Source organism: Orcinus orca, chromosome 1 (genome assembly GCF_937001465.1).
Source record: "Orcinus orca chromosome 1, mOrcOrc1.1, whole genome shotgun sequence".
NCBI classification, from domain to species: domain Eukaryota; kingdom Metazoa; phylum Chordata; class Mammalia; order Artiodactyla; family Delphinidae; genus Orcinus; species Orcinus orca.
Genome location: NC_064559.1, coordinates 100,372,053 through 100,399,326, shown reverse-complemented (window position 1 = coordinate 100,399,326; position 27,274 = coordinate 100,372,053). Strand labels below are relative to the sequence as shown.

Below are 27,274 nucleotides of genomic sequence, written 5' to 3'. Positions count from 1 at the left end.
AGTGGGGTGGGGGGCGTCCAAGATTTGGGGTACTAAAGTAGTGAGGGAGGTGATGTCTGGAGCAAATGTGGAGCCGAGGCACCACCTAGTGGTTCCCTCACCTCCCCAATCCTGGGGGAGGTGCGGGGGTGGGTCGGGGGTCCCCTTCTCCTCCCTCCTCCACACCCTGAAGGGAGTGAAATCACTTTTGAGTGCCAAATACAAGACAGGTATTTGGTTTACACTGCTTTATTTAATCTCTTCTCCAGCCCCTCAGTCTCCTTTTTTGAGGATTAGAAACCCAAGGCTCCCAGGGATTAACTTGCCCAAAATCACTCAAACTGGATTTGAGCCCAAGGCTCAGACTCCAAAACCCATTCGCATATTTCTACATCTCCCAGGGGTGCAGCCAAGGCAGCTGTGAGCAAAATGGGGAGCTCCGGCCCAGAGGGCCTGAGGTTTGCTGCGAGGGTGAGGTGACTGGGAGGAGTATATGGGAGAAGGTGAGCACCAGTGCCTATAAGGCGGTGGGTATGGATGTCCCTTGTGCTTAGAAACAGCCCCAAGTGACAGAGTCTCCACCCAATGTCACAGCTCCAACAGCATTTTATTGGGATCTGAGTCTACAGTTCACGTGTGGAGGTGAGCAGCAAGGCTTAAAAGGGGGTTGTACCCCCCTGGGGACAGCTCCTTCCAAATCTAACAAAACGCCAGGGGAAACCCTCATGCTGGGCCCCCAGCCAGCCAGGCTAGTCAAATCCCAGGGGGCCCGGGTCAGTGCGTGCAGCCAAGGAGCCCACTCTCCCCCTCCCCGACACACACACACACACACACACACACACACACACACACACACACACACACGGAGGAAAGCTCTCTGGCTTCAGAATTAGAATTGCCCCCATCCCCTCTACCTCCACCCCACCCCCAAAAAAACAGGCTTCTCTCCCCTCCCCCCTTCACACTGGCGTGACACAATCAGGCTGCAAGGGTCACGGCCCAGGGTCCTGAGCATTTGCATACATTTGCATAGATAGCAAGGCAGGTCCAGCTAAGACCTTTTTCTAGCAAAAGTGGTTTCAGTTCGGGGCTGGGTGATTTCCGCTCTCCTCGGTGAAGGATATCCAAGGACACCAAACGAGCCAAGGGAGGTGGCAGTTTAACGGTTCCCAGGGGACAGACAGCACGGGGCCTCAGCCCTGGCGCTGGTGGCTGTGTTCCTCCCTGGGCCCCACAACTCTGGGTTTCCGCCAGTGTTTGTCCTTCTTCCCAGACCTGTGGAGAGGCATGGGGCGGGGCGGGGGGGGGGAGCAGTAAGAGGCCTTTAGACAACAACGCCACATCCACATGATGAGAAGGCGCTCCCTGAGGAGAGGGGACCCTGCTCCTCTTAAGACAGGCGACACAGGCAGTCACCATCAATCATGCGGTGGGGGGGGGGGGGGCGGGGAGGGAGTGTGGCCAGACCTGGTCTCCCAGGATGAAGGCCCCAGCTGGGCAGGCGGGAAGATGGGAAGCAATCTCTCTTGCAGGTATGGGCAGTACAGGGTAACTTGGGAGGAAAAATCCCCCCAGCACAAAAGGGGACTCCCCAGGACCACTCTGGGGTGAGCACAGGCAGCTTCCTGACCCCAAGGGAAGACAGGAAAAGTACTGGCTAGGGGGGAGGGGAGACCTAAAAGCAGAGATAAAACCTCAAACTGAAGAACACCCCGCCACCACCCCACCCCAGCTCAGGGCCCTGGCTCCTTCACACCCCTTACCATCACCTCCTGCCTCCTGCTCCCACCGGCCCAACTCCCCCACAGCTTGCCCACCTCTTCTTCAGTGCTTTGTCTCCAAAGAAGTGGCTGAAGATGAAGTCCTCAAAGTCATCCACCTCATCATCATCACCTGTCTGTCTCACTGCCACCTCCTCCAGGCTGTCCTCCAAGGCATCTACAAAGTCCCGGAAGCGGAGGCGGTCGTGGCGGAAGATACCATCCTCACCAAAGTAAGCAGGAGAAAGGGGTAGCTCCTCGGTCAGTTGCCTGGCCCAGGGCAGCCGCGCCAGGTACGTCCTCAGCAGAGAGGCCAGCTCCTGTTGCCGCACAGGGGCCAGCTCCATGCCAAAGAAGGCCAGGCCCTCCTGACGGGCACACTCGTGCACACCCGAGCAGCCCTGGGGTGCCTGGTACTTGTGCCTCAACAGCTCTGCCCAGAGTGGCAGGGGGTCATGCCTGTCTTTAGCCCCCTCCTTCCACTGAGGGTGTTTCTGCCTTTCTCTGGAGGAGTGGGGGCTGCCACTTTTCCTGGGGGGCTCCTTAGAACCCTGTTGCTTGCTGTCCTTCTTGCTAGCCCACTCCTCCACCCATGGCTTGCCCTCCTTCCACCTCCCCGCCAGCTCCCTGTCCTCCTCACCCCCCCAGCTCTTCTTCTTTTCCCGGCCAGATTCCTCCTTCTTATGTTTCCAGTGGTCAGTCTTCCGGTCCCTCTGCCCATCCCACCACTTTTCCTTTCCGCTCCACTCCCTGGAACTCTGGAAGTGAGGCTCCTGACGCCAGGCCTCTGAGGCATTGGCAGGGACCCCGGGGCGCTGGCCCCAGTTCTCCATGCCCTGCAGCTTCTGGGCCAGCCTGTGACCAACCTCGGCCTGGCCAGCATGGGCTGGGTCCCCTCGGCCCACATCCCTCAAGCTCTGCTCCAGGTCCCGCTGCACAGACCCCAGCAGCCGCCGCTGCCTCTCCAACTCTTGCCTTAATGACTGGGCCTCAGCCTCTAGCTGTTTCTTCTGCTCCAAGAAGCCAGGGCTTGGCACCTGCCCCCTTGGGCCTTGCTCCTTGGTGACCCTGCCAGCCCGCAGGCCTCTGCCCCCATAGCGACACACCCCATCTGTGCCCCGGACACAGTCAGCCTCCAGGCCCTGGAGCTGGGCACGCAGCTGTTGCAGCTCTAACTCCAGGGCCCGCTGGGAGGCCTCGCCCTGCTGTAGGGCCCCTCGGAGCCGGGCATTCTCCTCTTCCAGCCCTTTGGGCTGATGCATCAGGCTCTGAAGCTCTTCCTTCTGGGCCTGGAATGGGAGTAGGGATGGAGAGGACAAGGAGGAGTCAAGGACGACCCCAGTGCCTTCTACCCTGATTCCATTCCATCATAGACTTTATGGCCTGGGAAACTCAGAGGACTTGGTTCTCATCCCCTGCCCCATCTTCACCCTTCACCAGACCCTGGGATCCCCAAATCCCATCACAGGCCTCAGCTTCTATGTCCTTTTTAAGCATACACTTCTCCGATTCACTGAAAGATAGCCAAGATGTGGCTGTTGTTGCCCAATTTCCACCTCCCATACCCAGAGCAGACATTACTAATTGATCCCAGCACTTCTTTCCCATTGAGCCTTGGCATGTTCTTCAAATCTTCCTCCACACAATGCTCCAGGTGGACCATGCCAATCAAGCACAGGTGGCATGCCACGTGAAGCAGGTATGCCAGTCCTGGCCTAACCCTTAGCATGCAGGACATGAACAGAGAACTGAGAAGATGACTTCACTATAGTGGGAAAGGGAGGGGATCAAGGTGTGCGGGTGAATACAGGAAACTTCTTTTGGGGGAGGACACTAGGACAGACAGACACCTGGCCTAGGGAGGGTGTGTAGCCCACCCACTCCTGCTTGTGCCCACCTGCAGCTGGGCCTGCAGCAGCCGGATATCCTGGTTCTCCTTGGCCAGCTTGTCCAGCAGAAGCGCCATGTTCTGCAGGCTGGGAACACTGTCAGGGGGCGCTGAGGTCGGCAGCTGCTGCTTTAGCCCATCCTAAGGGCAAAGGAGCCAGTCACCCCCGCAGCCCTGAATCTCCCCCATCAGGCCCCTCACACCAATGGAGAGTGTCACACATGCCTGCCCATCCCCCTCAGCCTCCAGCATCTCAGTATCCAAGCCGGTATCTGGGAAGACCTGCAGGTCTGCTTCCTCCATGGGCCCTGTGGGAAAGTGAAATCCTGAAACTGGCCCCAAGGCACACAGGGCCCTCTCCTCCCCCCCCCCCCACCCCCCACCCCCCAACACACACAGTCACCCTCCTGCCCTGGACCCGCCCTATGGCTGAGAGTCCAGCGAGGTAAAGGGTCAAGGGTCACCCTGAATAGCTGACAAGACCTATAACTGAGCAAAAAATGTACAGCCGCCAGCATCCCTACTCCTGACCCAGAGAACTGCCCCCATCAGCCTCCCTCAGGGCTGGAAGGGGACAGACACGAACCAGTCAGGGCCCGTCCTCACTCACCACTTTCAGCCTCTGAGAGACCACCTGAAATGGAGACAGAGGAGTCTGGTCAGGCCCTCAGAGGAGGGGGTGGAATGGAGTGAAAGTGCAGCAGGAGGGCAGAAGAGGCCAGAGTGGAGGCTTAAGGCCTCATCAGGAGAGGGACCACTCACCGGAGAAGAGGAGGATCCCCAGGCCCAGCAGAACCAGGGCCCCGAGGAGACACATGTTGAGGGAGATGCCCAGCTCCCTGCCCGCACCCTCACCCCCGGCCTGGTCCTCCACACCCAGGGGGGCCGCAGGCTGAGGAGTGCTGGGCTCCCGGCCCCGCCGTCTCCGCAGACCCTCCACATCCATGTCGGTGTCGTCCTCACTGCTGGAGCAGTGGGCCTCCTCCCTGATCCAAGCTGGAGGAAGGGATGGGGACAGGGCAGTAAAGCAACAGAAGCGATGGGACATACAGAGAGACGGGAAACAGAAGCGAACACGAGAGGTCCCCAGCCCTGACCACAGAGGGGGCACGTGGAGACCCTGCCCACGTCTGCCAGGGCATTAGTGACCACGCCCAGTCTGGAGGTGGGAGACCAGTCCTTTCTTTTTTTTTGAATTTTATTTATTTTTTATACAGTAGGTTCTTATGAATTATCTATTTTACACATATTAGTGTATATATGTCAATCCCAATCTCCCTATTCATCACAACACCACACCACTCCCCCACTTTGCCCCCTTGGTGTCCATACATTTGTTCTCTACGTCTGGGGGGAGACCAGTCCTTTCAATCTGCAAACTACAAGAGCAGCTTTCACCCTAAAAGTGCACTCCTTCCTCCCACACGTGCCTCACGTGGAGCACCTTCCCGGCTCTGGGTTCTGCCCGAACCCTGGCCACTCCTTCCCAGTGCCTCTGCTCAGTCCCTGGCTCTTCCCGGTCCTAGAGGCAGAGGTCCCCCTGGCACCATTTCTACTCTTCTCACCGTACACACAGTCACCTGCTATCTCACCCACCCCGCTGGCTTCCCCGCAGAGCAGATGAGTCCCTCATCAGTAACTCCCAACCTGGCCTCCCTGGAGCTCCAGGCGTGGACGTCTGTCTGACTGCCTCCTGGCTACTCCCACCTGGGTGTCCCTGGGGACCAAACACTCAACACATTGCCCTCCAAACTGGTTCTTTCTGGTGTTCCCCCACTGCAGGGCAAGACGCCACTGCTCCCACCTAGCCAACCTCAGCCCTCCCTCTTCACCCCACATGCAGACAGTTCGACAATTTGACACCTAAACATCTCAACGTCACTCGCCTTGTATCTGCCTTAGTTCAGGTCTTCCTCGGCTTTGTCAGTTGCCCCCTAAACGGCCCCAGCCCCCGGCCTCCCCCTCCACCCTGTCACCCCTCAACAGAGATGGACTCATACACTCCTCTGCCACCAGCACTGGAAACAGCCTCCTCAGCACAGGACAGGGGGTCCCATCCCTTTGTTGATGCTGCAGCCTTGGCCTGGAATGTTCTCTTCCTCCTACCCTACCGACTAAAATCCTACTCTTTGCTCAAGGCTCCACTCAAATGACACCTCCAGTGTGGCCCTTTCCCCAGCTGTCCCTGCCTCTCCCTTCCCCTCGACCTGTCCCGTGACTGACCACCCTCCCCTTCCTTTTTTGCGCCCCTCATAGGTCTGACTTGCATCTTGGCTCGGTCTAGTCCACCTCTTACATAGGCCATGAAGCCAACCTCTTTCCCCAGAGCTGACACACGGAAGGAACTCAGGGAATGAGAGTTGCATCTAGAGGCAAGAAAAGAGGAGGCCCCACGGCAGAGACAAAATAGTCGACCAGACCCAGGCCCTGCCACTTACCTGCTGTGTGACTTAACCTGAGCCTCAGTGTCCCCAGGGGTGGTGGTGAGGTTTCACTGATACAATTTAAGGAGGGCACCAAGCTGCTAAGTCCTAGGGCCTGGCCCAGAGCTGTGTTCGTAGCGATATCTACTCCCACTCCCACACCTTCTAGAAGGATAGTGACAGGGGGAGACAAGGAGAACTCTCACCTGTTTGGGGGGATGAGAGCAGGCTGTTGGGGGGACTCTGATCCTCCAGGTCCTGTGTGTCCAGTCCCAGGCCTACTGCCTCGGGGGTCTCCTCCAAGTCTCCCTGGACCTCTGTGTCTCCTGAGCCAGGGGACTCCATTCCACGATCATCACCTTCCAGGACACCCTGATGCAGACACAGCTGTGAGCAGCTCCCGGCCCTCCCCATTTCCTACCCTTCCCCCAGTGAAGGTCCTCACCTTGGCCTCAGTCTCCTCTGGCAGAACGGGTCTGGACTGGGAGCTCTCACTCTGGAACAGGGTCTCTGTGGCAGGAGAAAAGGCTAAGGAGAAACACCACTACCCCCCCAATGGAATGTGCTACACGGCCCTCTGGCTCCCACAGGCCCCAACCAAGTTGGAAGGGGAAGGAGAAAGCCAGGGTAGAATGAGGGAAGGTTTTAAATTGAGATTAATGCCAGAAATAAGACCAACCAGCCTCCCTCTCCCTGAGGAAACTGGGAAACACCAGAACATGGAGGAGAGGTGGCTGCACCCCACCCTCAGTAGGGCCCTGTTACCTTCTCCATCCAAGGTCCCAGCTAATTCCTCAGCAGCTGCCTTGGAGGGACTCCAAGGGGCCTGGGGAGCTCTCTCGGATTCTAGGTCCATCCTGGATTCAGGGCCCAGGGTCTCCACAGGCAGGTTCTGGGGGGGAGGGGCACAAGCAGAAAGGCTGCTCCAGAGGAAGGACAGCAGGACGAAACCAAGGGGTGCTCTACTGGGGTGCCTGGGACTAGCCGCACTGCTCAGGGACCTCAACCCACATCTCACAAAAATATAATACACTCTGTAGTGGGCTGCTCCAAAGTGGGGATGGGGCGGGGGTCAGCTGGCACTGCAGCATCTCAGCTCTACACAGTGTTCGGCCATTCCCTAACCTCACTTGCTGCTCTGAGAACTTTCAGAGGCCAAGTTTCTGTTAAATGAAGAAGCACCACTGGACCAAGGCGGTGGACCACTGTACAAACCTGGTGCCCCCCACCTCCCCAGAGAAGCCGGCTAGAGCCTGGGTCTCCCTCCCCACAAGTGACCAACTCAGTTATTGGTTGGAAGGTGGGAGGATGGCAAGAGAACAAAGTCCCCTGGATGCCTAAGGATCACGGTCCCGACCGCCGCAGGCTTCCCCACAGTTGCCCTCAGAACGGGCCACCCACTCTAGTTACATCTTCCAAGCTTTTCTGGCCTTTCCCCCCTCCCCACACACTCCTCTCCCAGGAGCTGACAGAAACGTGACTCACCCCAGCCACAGCCAGACTGTCTCCCAAGGTGCTCTCAGCCCGGCCATCCAGCCACGGCCTCTCCTTTCTCCGCCTATGCCCCCTTGACAGGCCACCGCCTGCTCATCCCATCCATGGCTCCCGCTATCCTTCCAAGAATAATTCTTGACCTTAGTATGTTTCTTTACAATTTTCAAGTCACTTTTTTCTCATGGCCCCTCCTACCAGGCAAGAATCACAACTCCCCTTTTACAGGGGAAGACAGAGAGGTGAAACGACTGGCCCAAGGTACCCCAGCTGTCAGCAAAGGCACCTCAACAGGGCGCCAGGGCTCTGGCTGGGAGCATGGTGTCCGTCCCCTCTGCCGGCCAGCCCTAGTCCATGGGCCCTGCTCCAGCATCATCCTGAGAGCAGCTCCCTCACCCCCAACTGGTCTCCTCAAGGCCACTCAAACCCGACGCCTTTAACTCAAGCTCCTCACCTTCTTCCCTCCCTGCGGTACGAACATACCAAGCCCTTGATAAACCTTGTCCAGACACTCAGCCCCCCAATCCCGCTGGTCCCCTTCTCAGTGGCTTCAGGGCGCAGCGGTCTACTGGGATCCCGCCCCACCAACTACAACCTGGACTGCAGGACCTTCAAAACGCTCTCCCCCAGTTCCCACCCAGCCCACACAGCGGCTGCACCCTCTGCCCAAGGCAGTGATGGTCCTGACTCCCTCCAGCTCAGAGCCCTTCCACGATTTCCCATCAAAGAGGAGGCCCGAATGCCTGAGCCAGGCCCTCCAGGCTTCTTCTGGAGGTTCCCAGGCTCTGGCCCAACCTCACTTCAACACCGTCTGACCCATGTCTCCACCTCCTCCAACGGACCTCCTTGGTCTCCCCCAACACGGCTCTCCCATTGCTGCCTCAGGACCTTTGCTCATGCTGGTCTCCCCACCAGAATATCTTCCCTGCTTCTCACAGCTTACCCCAGCAATTTCCTTCTTTCAAGGCATGGTCCAAGTCCCAACACCTGACTCCTGGGGCCTGATGGCCTTCTCCCTGCCACTAGAGATCCTCTCACAGCCAGCAGGAGGTGATGCACATGATCACCAAGACCAAGGAAGGGGACAGACCCAGCAAGCAGCCCAGCCCTGTAGGAACCCCCATTCCATGTGGCTCCCAGGCCTGCTTTTCCTACCTCTGAGCCGGCAAGCACCCAGCTATTGTCCGAGTCTGGGCAGGAGGCCATAGTTGCTGAGGTCCCCAAGGCTACTGAGGCTGCCACCTGCAGAGAAAGTCTTTCTTAAGGACCCCAGCTCCCTTCAGGGGAGGCAGGATGGAGACAGCAGCCTCGACCGGGTTCCAAGGTTTAAGGGCTGGGCAGCCACTACCACAGCCAGCCTGCTTCCAGTCTTCTGACCCCAACACCTCAGCTCTTCTGGGCAGTATTTGCCTTTCAAATCAGAACGTACCAACAGCCACAGTGAAGCCTGCCTCTGCCAGGGACCGAAAGAGCCCTTGGTAAACTGGGAAACAGAACTGACCTTGAAAGGTCAGAGAAGCATAGGGCTGGAAGGGCTTTGGGAAAAATCCAGGCCAACTCTCTCATGTTATAGTCAGGGAAAATGAAGGGAAATGAAGGCCAGAAAATGAAGGGAAATGAAGGCCAGAAAATTGGCTGACATGACTTGCCAACGATGAACAGCTAGAAAGAGGAACAACCCAGCCCTCCCTTCACCTCCCCAGCCTTCCCCATAATCACCACCTTCTTCCCCAGAGCCTAGAAAAGAAGACTCAATGGCCTCCTTCACCCCCAAGTCACCCACCCATCACCCACCATAAGTCCTTTCTGTGGTCTAGTTCAGGGGTCTTGTACACTGGCTGCACAATGGAATCACCTAAGATTCTGATACAACTGTGTTCAAGGGTCAGGCTCAGGGAAGGATATTTTTTTAATCTCCCAAATGATTCTCATTTGCAGCCAGGGTTGAGAACAACTGGCATAGCTTAGATCCACCTCAATGTACCTTTAGTAAATCTCTTTGTCACTCTCACTCTCCATTCTAAGTTGTTTCCCTTCTTAGTAAACTCCAGAATTTCATCTTAGGGAACTTGAAGGTGACTGGCAAAAGGGATTTATGGCAGCTATCATGTATAAAGCACTTTACAGTTTGCAAAGCATGGACAAAAATCAGGGTTGTGGTCCTAACCCCTGCTAATCTGCTCTGACTTGGCCGGGTGGGCGTGGGAAGTTACTCCAGTTTCCAAAGCCTGACACAAGGCAGGATGAGAAGAGAAGGACCTACCCCTCCATCCATGGCCTAGACTACTCCCCCAGGCTGGCAATTGGGACCCGGCATAAAGGTGGAGGGATAGAGGAGCTGACCCCCTTGAATCTGGGATTGTGATCCTTTAGAGGAGACTACATGACTGCTTGTTGATGGACTAGAAAGGTGGCAAGTGGAAAAGGACTCTGAAAGGAAACCCTGGGAAAAGGAAGTGAGGCTGGGGTAGAAGTGTGGCAGTTCTACCTTGGGAAACCACCACAATTCCCCCTGCTGTTTGAGCTAGTGTGAGTCCTACATGGTCCCCTAAAAACCTCCTGTGGCCCTTGCCAATCAAGATCCAAGCCCAGGACAGATGAAGGACCCCTCACAGCATCCCCCAATACCCATGCCTCCCAGACACATGCACCCATCCCACAAGGAGACAGGAGAATGGCTGCAGTGACTTCCCCACACCACGTCCAACAGCACATCCCTGGCCGGTTTCTACAGGCATCCACAGAACCATCACTGTGCTGCCTTCTGGTCTCAGGCCCCAACCCCGCCATTCTGTCATCATCTCCCCACCCCCAGTTGCTGCGTGTGACTCTTAACAGGTGGTGGCAGGAAGGAAGTAGCAGCAGCTTGGTCTGAAGTCCCTGTTTATGCCTGGCTGTGTACAGCCTGCTCAGGTCCTCCAGAACCAGGCACCATGGCAACCAGGGTGATGTCAGACACACTGTTTCCATGGAAACCAGCAACGGTATTTGGGTCAACAAGACAAATACTTCTGAGACCCGAACAGAAGACAGTCTGTTCCAAACCCTGGTTGATATCTCTATCTTGGTTGGGTTCACCCAACATTCCAAAAGATCTCCCAGTTCTCCCAAGCCAGCATCTCACTGCCTTATTAGGAAGTTCCTGTTGCTGTTTAATCCCCACCCTTCCCTGCTATTTTCAGATCTCTTTCTTCTCATCAACCTCTTGGAAGAAAACCCACCTCCACCCCTCCTCACTACTCCCTCTCTTTTCATTCAGGCAGGATTCAACAAAAACGTCCTGTAAGGACTGTCAGGGACTTGTGCTGTTTCTAAAAGACAGCTAAAGGGGGAGCTCTCCCTCTCTGTACAAAGCTGGGAAGTCTCATCCAGCTAATTTCAACCCCTCTAAGAGTTGTTCCCCCAAACCTCTAACGCAAAGGACCTAAGAATTGTCTGGGGGACCCAGAGCAAGTTTCTGTTTTGGAAACGGCCGCCCATGATCCCCCTTCCGCCGGCCCAGAAGTAACAAACAGCTCTGCAGATCCTCGGTGGGGCCCAACCCTTCAGAGTTCTGCCCTTCCTCTCCTCCATCCTTCCTCTCTTACGGAGATCTATGGCCCCTTCCCCGCTAGGGCATTACCTGACCCAGCTCTTGCTTCAGTCTTCAGCTGAACTTGTTGCTGGCTCTCCAGCTTCACAGCCCCGAGAAAGGAAGGTCATGTGACTAAGGACTGGCCAATGGAAAGTCAAGTTCCCTGAGGGGGCGGAAACTTTTGGCCAATAACAGCTAAACTTGAGAGCCAGGGGTGGAGAGCGGGTACCTGCAGAGCCCCTAAACCTGGGCTTACCTCCCGGTGGGACACTGGACTTCCAGCAAACTGAATCCTGGGTCACCTTCCCTCCTTTCCCAGCGTCTAAACAATTTCTGGAGGGAAGACCCAAAACTGAAAGGCAAGGCGTGACATCTCCAGGACAAGGAGCCAGGTTGGTTCCAGGACAGACAGAGACAGCTGCAGGATGGGGGAGGGGAGAGTGGCAAATTATAGGTTGGAAATAGCCCTCCTGCCACTCTCCTTACCCTGCTCCGGTGCGGATTAAGGATGCCGCTGTTTTTTTTAAAGGGGGATGGGGGGCTGAAAAGCATCCAAAAACGAAATCTGCTAGACCAAGGCAGCCCCATCCCCCACCCCTGGAGCTACGCTCGACCCCTAAACCAAACAACTCGGGAGTGGGAGTGCGGGCGCTAACCCCAGAAGCTCTAAAGGCAGTTGTCTCCCTGAAGCCTTGGAGCCAAAGCTCCTGCTTGGCTCCAAGCCTGGCCCAGGAACATGCTCAGAAAGGAAAGTTGTTTCTCATAGCAGGGACACAGGGCGAGAGGTGGAGCCCAGAGGCCTCCCTGGGCCCTGCGGCTTGTACCAGGGTCAGCACAGGGGCCCGAGTCTTTCTGCCATTCCCACCTCCAGGGACCCTGAGGGATACCTATCCTCACCCCGCAACCATCCTGACCAGCAGTGCCTGCTTCATTCCAACCCTGTGCACCCCAGCAGCAAGGAGTCCTGGTCTGGATTTTCCAAGTCATTTTATTAACCCAACCGTACAAAACTTTCCCCACCACGTCTCTGCCACCCCCGCTTCCTTCCAAAAAGCAGTGGACTGAGAGGGAGAGAGGGACTGAGCTGACACGCCCACCCCCCTGCAAGAGCCATCTTACCAAATGCAGAGATGGGGGAGACCACAAAAATAGCAACCGATAAAAGAGGGGCAAACAGAACCACAAACACAACACAAAGCTCAGCAGTGGTGGTGGGGGGGGCTGCCATCTCTGCTGTTCCGCGGCAGGGAACACTGGAGAGAGGCCCAGAGGCCTCTCCCTTCTCACAGCCTCAGAGGCTGCATGCTGCACCTGGGCAGGCAAGAGTTCTGCAGTATACCTTTGTCTTCTCTTCACACCCTAGGGTCCCGGGAGAAGTGGGGGCAGGGGAACACCAGCTCCTCTCAGGGCCACACCCCAAGCCTGCCTCCCCCACCCCACTGAGGAATGTGTGCACGAGCTGTGAGGAAGAGACAGCAGCTGTGAGGGGCTCCTGCTCAGGCCGCTGGCCCATCTCTGGCAGGCAGTGCTTACAAAATAAAATAAAAACAAAGCCCAGTGCAGGACCCTGGCTGAGAGGAATGAGAACAGCTAGATCACCAGGCCAGAGAAGATATAAAGAATAGCAGGGAAAGAGAGAAACAAAAAACATCCAGGCTCTGGATTGCATTTTAGTACCATGGCAATAAGGGTCCTGCCACCTCCCCACCCACAGGCAGGGCCAGGGATCCTTTCATCAGGAGAAAAAATGAGGTATAAGGGCTCTGCGCCTCTTCAAGCTTTCCTTCAATCAAGCCAGGGAAGCAGGGAAGTAAGGGCGCCAAAAATTGAAGACCAGCGCTGCGAATAATGTGCAACAGATGGGGGGGTGTACAGCCAGAGTCCAGGCTTCCAGGACAGTCCAAACATGAAATATTCTGCTCTGTCAGACCACATATCCCAATTTTTAGCAAAAATATTGTCATTAGGGAAAAAGCACAAGAGAGTCTGAGAAAGGACCAGTGACTTTGGTATGAGGAAGGTATGTCCTGACAGCATCTCTTACCTACTGTCTTGAAGCCCCAATTCACCAAGAAACTGCCATAGCCACGTACTCTCCTGCTTCTTCAAGCTATTTGGTTCTCTGAGGGGGGAGGAGTTGGGTAGGTCTTGGAGGAGGCAAGGGGAAGGTAAGAAAAGGGGAAAATCTCCATTTATTCTCTAAAGCTGTTTCCCAGCACCCATGAAAGGGCTACTGCAGAGATGGGAAGAGACCCCCAACTCCTCTGGCCAGAAACCTTTAATACTGGACTCCAAAACCTAAGGCTGGGGGGCTAGATAGGAGTGTTAGGCACAGGTGTCGGGGGTATCCATCATCTGTAGAGGGGACACCCCTGCCCTTCAGGTCTTCCTCCAGCCTCTTTTCTCTTGCAGCCACACCCCTAGGCCTCCAGAGACAGCCACCAAAAATGGCTCTGCTTGGCAGGGCTTTGGTTTCCTGGACCTCTGTAGATGTCAACACATAAGTTTCCAGAAAAGTGAGCAATCCAGGCTCTTCTGCCTGCCCATCTCAGTTCCTTTTCTGCCCCCAGGAGACATTGTGTTTCTGCCCCATGGGGATGGGAAGCCAGTGGAAACAAGGACCAAGAGCCAGACAGGAAAACAACCACCCTGGAAGAGCAGGGAGGAACGTATGCACTTCCTGCGCACCTCGCCAGCATCACCCATCGTTAGCAGCCACCAGCTGCCCCATGCCCTCGCGGATGTAGACAGACTGGATCTCCTTGGTCTTGAGGCAGAGATCGCAGGCCCAGACAGCAGAGGCCTCAGTGGTCAGCAACCCATAGGCGCTCTCAGTCATGCCCGTGCACTCGCGGTGGAACCACTTCTGGCAGGAAGCCTCACACAGAATGGCATCTTGGTCGTCGTTCACCTCACTCCGACAGGCACCACATGGATACACCAGGCCTGGGGGAGGCTGGGGCCCTGAGCCCGCACTTGTCTTGCCAGGGGGTGCCAGGCTATTGGCATCTGGGGTGCCCCCACCCCGCCCACTGCTGTTTGGGGGAAAACTGGGCTGATTTCCATTAACAGCAGCAGCCGGGGAGCCTGAGTGGGGCTCCTGGGGAAAAGCAGTGGGAGCAGGTGGATTTAAGGGCTTCCCCCCATCCTCACCACCAGGGCCAGGAAAGCCAGGGTCCGGACCAGGGAAGGGACTTGTGTTGGGGGGCAAGCTGGGGAGGCCCTGACCAGGTCTCTGGAGAGGAGAAGGACCAAAAGGTGCCCCTGGCTGGGCAAAGCGTTGAGGGAGAGAAGGGGGGCCCAGCTCCCCTCTGGGAGGCTGTCCCATGGTGGGTGAGATCATGGGGCCAAATCCCCCCACGGGGCCTGGCATCATCTGCCCACCAGGCGGGCTAAAGTTTTGACCCAGAGGCTGGTTGAAGGGTTGGCTGGGAAAGTTCATGTTGCCTGGGGGAGGGTAGCCAGGGCCCTGTGGGGGCATGTTGAAAGCAGGGCCCATGGGGTTGGGAGGGAAAGGGGGGGGCTGTCGACGAAGAGGCTGGGGGCCTCCTCCACCCCCAGTGCCATAGCCTGGGGGTACCTGGCCTGCCATGCCCCCCTGTACACGGAAGCCCCCAAAGGGGACAGGACTGCCCAGGAATGGAGGGGCTGCACCCCCCACCTTAGGGGCTCCGAAGTCATCCTCAAAAGGGTTGGATGCGACCAGGTGATCGACCATGGGAGTCGGGGGTGGCGCAAACTCCGTCAGATGTGAGTATGCAGGGCCCTGGGGGAAAAGAGGAGGGAAAGAGGGTCATGGAGGGAGACGGAGAGCTAAACCAAGAGAGCATCAGAAACACAATACACATTTTTGGAGGCTGGTACTGGCCAGCTCAGATCTTAAATCAAGATGGACCTTAGAATGCAACAAAGAAACTGAGAGTGGAGAGCAGAACCAGCATAGTGCAGTAACTGTGTTTTGAAAACAGGCAGAACTACGCTGGAATCCTAGCTCTGACACTGAGTAACTTCAAGGCCCTGGTGCAGGCATTTAACTTTTTTAAGCCTCAGATTCCTCATCTGTAAAAGAGTGACAATGTCCATCTCCCCAAACTGCTAGTTTTAGCACAATCCCTGACACTTAGAAAAGGTTCAGTAAGTGGTAGCTGTTAACATCATGTGGGAAACACGACAGCACAAACGGGGGAGAGAATGTTTCTAATCCTGACTGATAAGACCTTTGGTCAAACCATCTCATCCCCACCCCTACCCCTAAAATCTGTTATGAAGTTGAAGGAAAGGACCAGAAACAGAACAAGAAAGACAACTTTCTCTTCTCCCCGCGGCTTATGCAAAGTAGAGACATTGGAGGGGCAGAGCCCAAAGGGGCTACTAGGAATTACCCCTGCCACCAACCACCATTCACCTGAGTATTTGACTTCCTTCGCTTCTTTTCTGGGCTCTTCATTTGCAGACCTGGAAAAGTAGTAAAACGCAGACACAAGTTTCCCTGAAGTTTTCCCCAACCTCCTCTCTCGCAGCCATGATATAAGGAACTCTTCTAACTTCACTATACTCTTGTTTATTTACTTCACAGATACTAACAATGGTACACTTTGAAAAATAAATTGGACGCTACACTCTCAGCTGCCTCTTCCTTCAAATGAGACGCCCCATCTCTTGATACCCTCAGACTCCCAAGTGGCTCCTGAACTCCAGGTGCCCCAAACTCTAGGATCCGCAATCTGTGAACTCCTGCCCGCAACCCCTGGAGGGCTTCACCCACCCATCCTTTTCACCTGAGCCTCCCCGCCCTTCAGAGCCCTCAGCCAGAGGACCACCACCTCCCCCGCCCGCCAGCCCTCCCTCCGAGCTCCCCGACTTCTCGGCCTCGCCAGCCCCAGGCCCCCTCAGCGCTCTCACCGGCCTTGCCCTGCTTCCTCCCGGTGCTGGGTGGCGCAGGGGGCGGTGCGGGGCCGCCACCTCCCTCCAGCTTGTCCGGTGGGGGCGGCGCCGAGGCGGCCATGGAGTGGGGGACCGGGGTCAGCGGCGGCGGGGGACGGACGCGCCCTGGGGTTGCACCATGGCCCGGAAGGGGAGGCTGGGGCGGCGCAGGCCCCCGCGCGGCAGCAAGCCGGAGGTGCGGCGAGGCGGGGTCGGCGAGCCCGGGGGCCAACTGCACTCTCGCCCAGCCTTACCGCCCGCCCGCGGCCGCAGCCACAGGAACCGGAACTCGGCGTGGCAGCCACCACTGCGCACGGCAAGGAGGGGGAGCGAGGCCCGGGTCACACCCTCCCCCGAGCGCCGGGCGGGCAGGGCGGTACCAAGGCACGACCCTGGGGCGGGGGGCCGTCCCAAGCCCGGGAGCGCCGCGTGCCCGCTCACTAGGGCAGGCGGCGGCCGTGGGCTCTGCGGCTGGGCCGTACCATCCCCCGCCGAGGGGCCGCCGCAGAGGTGCGCGAGGGCGTGAGCGCGCGCCTGGGAAGCCCGAGCCGCCTGGGGTTCGGCCGGCCGCGATCCCACCCCGCCGCCGCGGCCCCAGTTGCAGACACGAACACCTCCTTGGATGATGGCCCCGCCCTCCCCACCCCACCGCGCCCTCCCGGCGCCCCTCCTCCGCGAGGAGGCGCGACCCGAGCGAGGCCAGGTGGGCCGGGCCGCACCGCGCCCCGAGGCGGCCTCGGCCTCCCGCCACGGGGGGCCCACAGCCAACAATAGGCAGCAACAGGGACCAGGAGGCCGAGGTAGAAGAAATATGGACTTTAATGAAGATTCTTTCCCTTTGGTATAAGTGAGACCCGTGAAAACATCCAAACAAAAAGAAAAGAAAAGAAAAAAAAGGGAGGTGAGGATTTAGATAGTCCACGCTCCCTTATCCACAAGGCCTAATGACAGAGCAGGGCCGGCTCCTCTGTCGTTGCGGCAGGACCCGGCCTGGAGAAGGGATTCAATAACTGCAGGTTTTAAGTGTCCCCAAGCCCCCGCCCCCGCCCGCCCCGTGTGAAACTAACATCCATTCAGCCAAACTTCTGCCTCCCAGCCTCGCGGTGGGAGGTCCAAGTTTCTCTAGTCCTAGCTCACACTCGGCCTCTGGTCTCTCAGAAAAGATAATGCTACCGGCAAAGGCCAGGGTGAGGAAAATGCCAATAGTTGTAAAAGGGCTTTGAAAAGTCAAAAAGGTGATGTATAAATCGATTATCATCATTTTGTGCTCAGGAATAAGCTATGGAAAACAAATTAGTAAAGTAAATCTACAGCCCTAAAATATATGCATATAAAATAAAAAACGCAGTTCCAAATCTACCGATGGTATCTGGGGATTGTCTACTGCTTTAGAGTCTCAGTGCCCCTGTTCCCACCTCCACAAAATCCACCTAGGATGACACTTCAGTCATCCCCCCACCACCCCAGCAGGGGGAGGCAGGGCAGAGGCTACAGGAGGAAGGGCTGTACTTTGGCTCTAGAGTATAACATGCATGCAACATGGGGGGGGGGATGGACTTGCCAAATGTATATATAGACCCCCTGGGGTGAGGGGCCCCACCCAAGAGGCACTGAGCAAGAGGCAGGTCCATCTCCCCACTGGCTGGGAGGGGGCTCTGAGGCAATCTCTAAGAGCTGCATATCCCGGTGGAGAGGGGACAGCTGCCACTCCTGCCTCTGTTCACCCAACCTAAACGGGAGGGGGTACTGAGCAAGGAGAGGACGGGGTCCCAGAAGCCAAGGTGTCAGCACCCCCATGCTTGACTTCAGGGGCCCAAGAACTCTTTGCATAAAATATCTTCAGACCTAGCAGATGGTCAAAGGCACAAAGTTTAAACGCTGGGAGGGAGGGTTGTTGAGAGGGGTCTGGGGTACCCTGAGCCCAGGGGTAGACTAAGGGTGTGATTCATTCCCCTTCCCTGGAAGGGTGATTGCTCCACTGGGCCTATCACCACAGGACATTTTCCATTACAAGGAGGCACACTGCCCAGGCCTCCAGCACCCACCTTGGGGAAGGGGGTATCAAGTTGGCACAGGAAAGGCCCAGGGAAGGGGGCCACTCTGTACATTAATACTTTGGTGAGGTTTGGGGAGAAGCAGGACTCTACCCCTGGCTCCTCACTCAAACCCTCTCACTCAGCTGGACGCTGAACCCAATGTCCACACTACCCCCATCCCTACACAAGGCCAAGCCCACAGAACACTCCCAAGTGAGGTCCTGAGAATTGGACAATAGGGTGGAAGGGGTCGCAGGGTATCTTCTAGGAGAGAGCACTGGGACAGATCACAGTTTCCGCTCCACAGGTTGCTGGAGACACAGTTCGCTGCCCGCAGAGATGATGGGCAAGTGATTGTCCATGTGGTAGCTGATGAGGTGACTGACACTCTCAAAGCGGTGATCCTTTGTCCGAACCTGGGAAGTGGGAAGGGAGAAGGTCAATTCAGGTGAAGAGTCAAATAAGACCTCAGTCCCCAAAGCTGAGGAAGCTGGAATGTTCAAGAGGGTTGAGGCAGGAGAAAAAGATGGCAGAAGCAGGAGGGCCGTCAGTCCTGATCATTGAGGCTTCTCTAGAAAGAGAAGCTGGAGATAGCCGTGGGAATGGGCAGGTCAGTGAACTGGGAAAAGGCAGAGGGGACATCAGCCCAGAAATCATGAAGCTGAGGGATAGCTACTCCTCCCCTGACCTGGAAGAAGGTGGTATGTCTCAGAAGAGGATACACAGTACAAAAAAGACATGCAAAGGAGGCTGAGGTTGCTGTAGAAAAGAGACCAAAGTTATGAGGGGCAGAGGGACAGTGCAGACAGGAGACAGAGCACTGGTCTGAGCCCTGAGTCTGGAGAAGCTGGGGAGGCCCCTGGCTCCTCTTGAGAGAGGAGATTTGGGGTGCCTAGCCTCTAACCATCTGACATTGAACATCACAACCTCTTAGGATGGTTTTCTCATTTGTCAAAAGAGGGACTCAGGTGACATGTGCACCTTCCAGCACTCATGGGCATAAAGTTTGGGGATTGGCCGGGACTGAAGGGAAAACAGCTCAAGTTCAGGGATGTGAGAAGGGAAGGAACCCTAAGCCACTAGAGGGGGAATGCCAGGCACCTTGAGAGCAGGGGAGGCTCAGATAGAGGTGCCCAGCAGGTGAAGTCTAGAAAGCAGTGAAGCAGGAACAGGGCTGCACAGGAGGGTACTGCACCTTCCTCTCTGCCTCACCCACCCATACCCCTGCGATACTCACCACACCCTCAGGGTCCACCAGTAGCAGGTGCTTGGGCTGCCCACTCTGCAGGCCAGTGAGCACATACTGGCCAGGCGTGGTCGTGCTTTCCCGCACCAGGAAGTCCCCGTTGAGCTGTAGCAGTGCCTCGGCCTCCCGCCGGCTCAGCTTCCCGTGAAACCAGGGCTCCCCTCGGAGCTGCTCAGCCATGGCCACCAACTGGGGAGGTGGAGGCACCCGCAGGGCATCTTCAAAGGGCTCTGGGGGTACAGAGAGAGGGCTAGAAGAGGCAGCTGGCACAACACATGCTCAAGAGCCAGACCCTCAGGGAGGGGAGGCCAGGAAGAAAAGAGGAGGAACCAAGTGAGAAGACGCAGATGCAGGAAGGAGAGGGGCACACTCACTCATGTCAAAGAGGTCTCGGGGCGCGCTGCCATTGACGGCAGGATTGGGGGGCCCGGCCCCACCGCCTGCTTGCCGTGCCTTGTCTAGGTTCTGGACATTGACATAGGAGGGATCATCAAAGAGCTCTCTCCCTGCTGAGGAAAGGGAGGCTTTACAGTGACCCCACCCTGCTTCTCACACCCCACTCTGCCCCTCTCAGCTCCCTTCATACCTGGGCAGGGTGGCGGGGGCAGCATCTGTTTGCGGGCTTCTGGGTCTCCTCCAACAGGCTGCCCCACTGGCTGAAGGGACAAAAATAGGGTGAGACCAGAGGCCCTAACCAGACGCTGCCTTCCTGGGCCCAGCCCACCTTCATGCAAGCAACTTACCAGCGTGGCTCCCAGGTGGCTAGGGGTGTGGGCACTGGGTGGAGTGGGTCGAGCAGCCCCCTGGGGGACTCCTTCCCGAAGCCTCATGTCCACCACCCCCCCAAGAGGGGGTTCCTTCCCAGGGAAGTCATTATAGTACTGATGGTCAGGTGGCTCTTCTTCCTCCTCATCCCAAGCTGAGCCATCAAAGCCAGCCATCCTGGGAGGGACAGGAGGAAGAGAAGAGCATGGGTAAGAGGATGGAGAACAGACAGAACAGCGGTCACATACTGGGCATTCCCTGAGGGGTAGGCCTGAGGCTGGGTGTTTCATATATATAATCATTTCATCCTCCTGGCAACCCTATAAGGTAGGTATTATTTCCTTCTTCGATTTTATAGATGAGGAAAATGAGGGTCAGGGGTAAAAGGATTTAGGTCTCACAACTAAAAGGTGGTGGAGCTGAGATATGAATTCAGATTTGTCTTTAAAGTCATGCCCTTGATCATTAAGCTGTCTCCCAAGAGGGAGGGGGAGCAGTAAGTACCGGGGAGGGGGGTGCTCCAGAGTCGTTTAACCTCCTCTAAATACTCAATACTACTGGTCTGAGGTGGGAAAGGTAAGGATCTCAGGAAAGAGCCATCCTCCCTCACCCAAATTCTTGACGGCTTCTAGAGGCAAGAAAATGAAGAACTAAACTAAATATGGAGAAATGCACAAAAGGACAGACCAGCAATGAGATGGCTGGGAAAAGAAAAGCCCATCTAGCCAGGGAAGAGCTGCAGCGTGGACGTCCTGGACTACAGCTCCACCACGGACACACGACAGGAAGAGGTGGCCCTGCAGCAGGCAGGGCCTCGAAAGACCTTCCTGATGGCCACAGGAAACTTAAGAATAGCAGGAAGTGGGAAGCAGGGGCGCACAGGTTATTTCCTTCCCTGCACCTCTCTGAGCTCAAGTGTGGGAAGAGCAGACCTACTTTTCCAATTCCGGTCTGGGGCCCAAGAGCTGGCTGCCCCCCAACCCTGGCCCACTCACCTGTCATGGGGGGTGACCAGCTTGGGCGGGTTCCTGAGGTATTGTTTGAAACGCAACTCGAAGGCCTGGCCAATGGTGCTGATGACGTCCTGAGCAAGCCCTTCGGGACACTCCAGGATGTGGCAGGCTGGGGACACAGCAGAGGCCATCAGGGAGCTCGGGGGCAGCGTGGCCAGGAGGAGGCGCAGACAGAGGCCCTTGTCGTCTGTCCTCCACAGCAGGAGCCGCAGGGTCCTGCTCACCTACCTCTCGGACAGCTGGCCCCACCCAGTGCTCCCCACCACGCCTCACCTCTCTGATTCACCGGGTCTTTGGCAACATAGGCGACATACTCGGCTGTGTCCTGGGGTGGACAGAGTCAGAAGAGGCCAGTTAGCTAAATTTCATAGCCCCCACCTCACTCCTGACCCCTCAAACCCAGTCCTCTTCAGATATCACCTCAATCCTAGCACGCTCTATTCTCTAGCCAGTGTCTTTCCAACCCCTAGCCCCGTACTCTTCTCCCACCACCCGTGCTCCATTCCCCAACTCACCGGGTCCCCGCCAGACGCAAAGGAGATGGATTGCATGTGGTGGTTGGCGATGATCTGAGGGTTAGGGCAGGGGATGGAGAAGGAAGGGAACGACGTGTGTCAGGCAGCCTCAGGGCCCACTGGGCGCCCCCCACCATTGGCCCAGGACCCTGGGGTCCCAGTCTCATCCTTTTGGCTTCTCAACCCATGTCCTCCTAATCTCTTCCTTCCCTACCGTCCTGATGCTCCCAAGCCTTCTGTCCGAGTTTCTTGCCCTCATAACCGGGTCCTCACTTAGCCCTCCCATCAATGTTTCTGGTCCTGCCGCCCTAGTCCACCAACCTGTTTGCAGTCTGCGGCCATGAGGTTGAGGCTGCTGGTGGAGACGGTGAGAGTGATTGGCATTCCAGCAAATTTCAGGTTACTCCTCCCCAGGATGGAGCTGAGTGGACGGCTACAGGGCTAGGGAAGGGCCCAAGGATCTCAGAAGCTGGGGGCTCCCCGCACACCCCTGCCTCCTGGCCTCCTCCCCGCACGCCCCACACCAGCCTTCCCCCTGCTCCTCCACCTCTCCCGGCAGCGCCCCTAGCCCCATCGACCCCAGCTACCTTTCTCCTCCTTGTTGCCCCCTTAGCACCTGGCACAGCGTCACACACCAGACTGATGGCCTCCCTGGGGAAAGAGGGGTACTCAGACCCACGGCCTGCCTCCCACCCGGCTGGAGCTGCCACAGGGCTGGGGGAGGGGAAGGCCAGGCCAGACTCCAGGGGCACTCCAGGCTCTTTGTCGTGGCGGATTGAATTAAGGGCCTTTAATATTTGATGACACTGAGAGGCCGCTTCCTGGCTGATTGGGTTAGAGCCTCAGTGGGTCTGGGCCCACCCCCTTCCAGCTACCAAATGTCCCATCCCCTTCCCAAAGGCAGCAGCAACCTTCCATCTACCCCCATTTTCCACTCAAGCTCCAGCTGCCAGCTGCCTCTGCCACCTCCCCCACAACCCCCCAGGCTGCATAAGCAAGAAGGAGCCAGGTCAGAGTTGCCTCTCTTCATTGAGACTTCGACTCCCTTCCCTAACTTTCTCTCAATCCCCTTCACCACCCAAAGATGAGCCATCACTAGTGCCACTGCCAAGTGACCCACTCCCCCCTCCCCTCACAAATCCCAGGACCCCCACACTCCGCCCCCCGCCCCACCAACCTGGTGACCTGAGTCCGGGTGTTGAAGTCCAGGGCGCGCATTGACTGCAGGACCTCCACACATCCCATGTACTGAGGGGAGGGACGGGAGGAGAACAGTCAGCCGCCTCCCCCCACCTCTTCACAAAGAGCCCCAAGACTCTTCCCTGCTTGTTCCGTAAGGTTGCAGAAGTTCTGCTCACTGCCCGTGGATACATCCCACGACATGCAGAACAACAGGGTGAGGAGAGAAGGCAAGCTTGGGGGACCTCATGCATGTGGGAAGAGAATTCGGAGGGGAGTGACAGGCACTGGGTGGGATGGAGTGACATCTCCAGAAAGGGGGAGGAGACTGGAGGGGACAGTCAAGAGTCACTCATTCCAACACTTACTAAGGGCTTGTGCTGGGCTTTGTGCTAAGCATGGCAGGGTGGGGGTGGGGGAGTCACAAGAAGGAAGGGGCCCCAGACAGAGCTGGAAGGGAAGGGGCGAAAGAATCAGAGAAGGGGCAAGAAAGGTTTAAGAAACAGGACACAGAAACCAAAGGAGTTGCTGGGGAAGAGCAGGAAAAAAAAGACTAGTGAGCAGAGGAACTGGAGGAAGTGGGAGGGAGGATGTTCACTCACCCGAACCAAGTAGGAAACCCCGGGTCCCATGACTTTGTCGTTGGGATGCAGCCAGCCCCGCGTGGGCTTATTGACAAAGCTCCCGTGGCGGGTCCACTCCTCGCCCCCCAGCTGGCCCCCTTCCACCCGAGTCCTGCGCCCGCCGCCTCCACTCAGCTTGTTCATGTCCTGGAGGAGGGGCAGGGGGCCTGAGTCCGGCATGGCTGCCCCTACGATCCCCTCCCCATCCTCGGCTGCCCTTCCTGGCTCCCCCTTCGGCCCCAGGCGCCCCCCAGCCGGGTTGGCCAGCTTCAGGTTGCTCATCCGGGGGAAGAAGGAGCACAGGGTAGTGGGACTATCGTCCCCAGGCAGAGGTGGCAGCATGGGCCCCAGAGACGAGGCTGATGGGGAAGGCAGCTCCTCCGGTGGGGTGGACCCTGAAGCTCCCTCCTCCAGCGATGACAGAGACTCATTCCGAAGTGGGTTGTACTTGGGCTTGGGGGGCAGGAGATCCATGGCTGGAGTGAGAGGAAGGCTGCTGCCCAGCCTGGCCCCCCTGCCAGTCAGGGCAAGGGGGCCAGGCAGGGGGCATCCCAGGCCCTTAGCCTGATCGGACCTCTCTGGCCCAGGGATCTCAAGGGTCCTGGGGAGGGAGAGGGACAAGTGGCTCTGGCTCCCCAGGCTCAGACCCAGAGAGTTTCAGGCCCCATCCCCGCCCAGCGTGGAGCCTCTTCTCTAGCTGTGAGGAGAACAGGCTGGACCTAGAGCTGACTGGCTCCTCCCCAGGGGCGGGGAGCTAAGGGGAGAGACCAATCCCGAGGACAGTGCTGACTCACAGGCTCTGAGGGGCTAAGCCTCCAGCACTGCCCCAACCCAGAACTCTTACAGGGCAGAGCGATCCATGCCCGCCCCCCCCACCCCCACCCCACCCCGGTACAAACAACAAGTAATCTGGAGAGGAATAAAGTGGGAGTGGGAGGGAAGGATGGAAGAGTGAGAAGGAAAGGAGGGTGGCAAGAGGAGGTCTGCATCAATCCAAACCAGACATAGGCAGGCCAAAGGGAGCAGGAAACTAAGGGAGGGCAGCGGGGGGAATAAGGGAGGAAACAGAGGCAGCTGGGGGTGGGAAAGGGAGGGGATTCCTGAGCTCAGCAATTCCCTTCCTGTCCTAGTTGAACACTCAAACTCCCTCCTCCTCCAGCCCCGGCCACCCCCGGCAACCCCCCACCATCACACATGGGGTGGCAGCCCCAGGGAGCCTGGGCCATTAGCATCCTCTGCTACCACAGCTGTGGAAGGAGCTAAAGAAATGGGAAAAGGAAGGACGTGGTCCCAGTGGATGCAGGGAGGGGCCAAGAGGAAGGGCAAAGCTGGTGAAGTAAGGGGAATAAAGTCCAACCTGGGTGGTGCATCAGGGAGCCACCAGGCAGGAGCTGGAGCAGAGGACAGGCTGGTGGAGGCTTGTTCTCCATGCATGGCGCCTACCATGCCAAGGAGCAGCGGCCCATGCCAAGCACTCTTCTGTCCCCCTTTCCACAGCGAAGCAAGCTGTCAAGGGTAGAAGGGGTGGGGGCGGCCAGGGCATTGACACTAAGGTCAGCTCCCTGGACCTGTGGGTAAGCTCATACCCCTCCTCTTGCAGTAGTGACTGGGAAGGGTGCAGGTGTCCACCACAGAGCATGATGCCCCTCACGCCAGAGGCAGAGTCTGGCTGGAGGAAATGGGAGAGTGCAACAGTTCTCCAAGAGAAGTGGGGGCTACAGGCCATGAAGGGACAGAGGGGGCACAAGACAAATCTGCTAAGGAGAAAGGGGTGCCAGGAGAAGGACTGAGGATGGACACAGGGAACAGTCCCAAACCCATTCCTTCCGCCCACAGCTCTGCTCCACAGCTCTGCTCAAGGGGGCCATAAAGGAAGTTGGAAAGTGACCCAAAAAAGTAGTTGTAAAAGATACATATAACCCCCCAGGCTCACCGCAGAATTACCTATCCTTAAATTTACTTCAGAATATAAAAAGATGCAAATTATCATATGATTATAGCAATGAACAACACTAGCACTTAAAACATGTTAGATACTGTGCTTATCACCTCCCACTTAGTCCTCCAAGGAGAGCTTTGCCACTCCATGCACCACTCCCGAGAAGAAATTCTATCACTCTGTTTCCTAAAGACTCAGCGCCCAGGCATAGAGAGAATGAGGAAAGTATTCTGCCAAAGCCTCACACCCCCATCACACACACACACACACACCAGGATGTCCTCATCTTTAGAGGTGGGCATTCTATGGGTGCCTGCAGGATCCAGAAGCAGGGAATGACCAACAGGTGTGAGCATTGTTAGAAAAGAAAGAGGAAGTAGGGCTTTTTAAATTTATGTAGGAAGAAAGGAGATTGCTACTGGGAATCCGGGTGACTGGAAGAAGCTGCGTGTGGCTTCTCAGCCCAGCAGGGAGGAGGAGGCAAGAGCGGCGGAAAGTAGCAGGAAATGGCGAAAGCTCAGGAATGCTTCCAGAAGGGAAGGCTGGGCAAGCGGGACCAGGAGGAATGCCCAGACTAGAACTCCGGTTAGGGGGAGGGGAAGAGCCAGAGAAGTGGTGGGGCCTGAGGAGTCCCTTAAAAAAAAAAATCAAACAGCAAAAAGGACACTATTACCTACACCCACTCCAAGCCACCGTTTTCTGGTGGTGGAAAACTTTCTCTCCTGTCACACCCACATGTTACACACCAACAAATCCGTGGCCCTACCCAGCTCCCGACGTACAGGTATGAGACAAACAGCTGTTTCTGGGGTGGAGTCGGTCCTGGGAGTGGGGCTGGGAATCTGTGAGCGAGTCTCCCTCCCACTCTCGTACCAAACCCCAAGTCCAGCCCCCTTCAAGTAGGTCCACCCTTGGAAGAGGGTAAGGGAGAGGAAAAGGGCTGCCTCTAATCTCTGACTCCTCAGAGCCAGAGATGTGAACTTCTGACTTCCTACCCAATGGAGCATGAGAGCTCAGGAAAACTGAGCCAAAGTCCCCAAAGAGAAAAAGAACAAGGAAATGTTAAACAGGTGAAGTTTCTGGGATTGAAGACAAAGCTTCTGAGGCGATGACCCGGGTCCTACAGGGATAACGCTCCTGAGGGGGCGTGGCCCTCTCAGGACGCGAGCATCAGAGAGACTCCCAGGAGGCAAGGCTTCTGGACAATCAGACGTGGATTAAAGAAGGGGCGGGGCTTCTAGAGGGGAGGAACCCCTAGAGAGGCGTGGCATCTTGAATTCGAATAGTTCTTTGAGGGGCAGGGCTCTGCCCTTTCGGGAGATAGGCTTTTTGATAGACAGGAGTTGGCGGAGAATCGTCGCTAGGAGGCGGAGTTTCGGGGAATTGGAAGGACTAACGTAGGGTTTCTAGTAGTAGGACCTGGAAGCATGTCTGGGGGTGGGACTTCCAGGAAAGTCGGGCGACAGAGTGGGGTCGGGGACAATAAATAGAAAACAAGTCGGGGTTCGGGGAGCCCCCTGAAGTTGGGAGGTGGGACTTCCGGGGAGGGGGTCGCAGGGGCGGGGCTTATAAGTGAAGACCGGAAGTAGGGTCCCGGGAGAGGGGTTCCGGGGAGGAGGAGTGGGTCACCTAAGGAGAAAAAAAGTCCCAACTCACCAGGGCTTCATGGAGTCTCCGCACCGCACCGCGGGCCGATTTGGTTCCGGATCACGCCACTGCCTTCTTAGGTCGCCGCTCCAACTTTCTCCCCGGGCCCGGCCTCCCTGGAGAAACTTTATTGCACTCACTTCCGGCCTCACTAACCCCTGACCCTCTACCATCGTCCCTCCTTCACCCGTCCCACTTTCCCGTGTCAGCCAATGGCAGCACGAGAACGCGCACAGGAGCCGTGATAGCCAATAAGAGGCCTATTTTTGACCT

General features: G+C 57.0%; 3 protein-coding genes across 12 annotated transcripts; all 3 read right to left on the bottom strand.

Annotated features, from left to right (window-relative positions):
* Window positions 1-567: 567 nt before the first annotated feature.
* On the bottom strand, window positions 568-11,317 carry PBXIP1 (PBX homeobox interacting protein 1). Of its 4 annotated transcripts, none has more exons than XM_004284647.4 (11): window positions 11,164-11,317; window positions 8,697-8,783; window positions 6,816-6,942; window positions 6,496-6,560; window positions 6,257-6,422; window positions 4,390-4,623; window positions 4,238-4,261; window positions 3,853-3,935; window positions 3,637-3,768; window positions 1,797-3,028; window positions 568-1,254 (listed from the first exon to the last, which is right to left on the bottom strand). In XM_004284647.4, the coding sequence occupies exons 2-11, from the start codon at window positions 8,745-8,747 to the stop codon at window positions 1,173-1,175; spliced, it is 2,196 nt and encodes a 731-aa protein (XP_004284695.2). In that variant the 5' UTR covers window positions 8,748-8,783; window positions 11,164-11,317; the 3' UTR covers window positions 568-1,172. The 4 variants fall into 4 exon arrangements, with proteins under 4 accessions (XP_004284695.2, XP_033270486.2, XP_049557288.1 ...); XM_033414595.2 differs by lacking the exon at window positions 11,164-11,317 and adding an exon at window positions 7,536-7,658; XM_049701331.1 differs by lacking the exon at window positions 4,238-4,261 and having other exon boundaries at window positions 3,853-3,959.
* A 768-nt stretch (window positions 11,318-12,085) lies between these two features.
* Window positions 12,086-16,655, bottom strand: PYGO2 (pygopus family PHD finger 2). Its single transcript, XM_004284646.3, has 3 exons — window positions 16,018-16,655; window positions 15,521-15,570; window positions 12,086-14,881 (listed from the first exon to the last, which is right to left on the bottom strand). The coding sequence occupies exons 1-3, from the start codon at window positions 16,118-16,120 to the stop codon at window positions 13,814-13,816; spliced, it is 1,221 nt and encodes a 406-aa protein (XP_004284694.1). The 5' UTR covers window positions 16,121-16,655; the 3' UTR covers window positions 12,086-13,813.
* Window positions 16,656-16,839: 184 nt separating this feature from the next.
* SHC1 (SHC adaptor protein 1) lies at window positions 16,840-27,236 on the bottom strand. Of its 7 annotated transcripts, XM_012538608.3 has the most exons (14): window positions 27,011-27,170; window positions 24,773-24,921; window positions 23,395-23,562; window positions 22,791-22,861; window positions 22,201-22,264; window positions 21,935-22,054; window positions 21,614-21,667; window positions 21,372-21,423; window positions 21,081-21,207; window positions 20,064-20,262; window positions 19,907-19,976; window positions 19,695-19,829; window positions 19,312-19,550; window positions 16,840-18,490 (listed from the first exon to the last, which is right to left on the bottom strand). In XM_012538608.3, the coding sequence occupies exons 3-14, from the start codon at window positions 23,557-23,559 to the stop codon at window positions 18,362-18,364; spliced, it is 1,425 nt and encodes a 474-aa protein (XP_012394062.1). In that variant the 5' UTR covers window positions 23,560-23,562; window positions 24,773-24,921; window positions 27,011-27,170; the 3' UTR covers window positions 16,840-18,361. The 7 variants fall into 7 exon arrangements, with proteins under 7 accessions (XP_012394062.1, XP_004284693.1, XP_033270489.1 ...); XM_004284645.4 differs by lacking the exon at window positions 24,773-24,921 and having other exon boundaries at window positions 27,011-27,236; XM_033414598.2 differs by having other exon boundaries at window positions 23,395-24,921.
* Window positions 27,237-27,274: the final 38 nt, after the last annotated feature.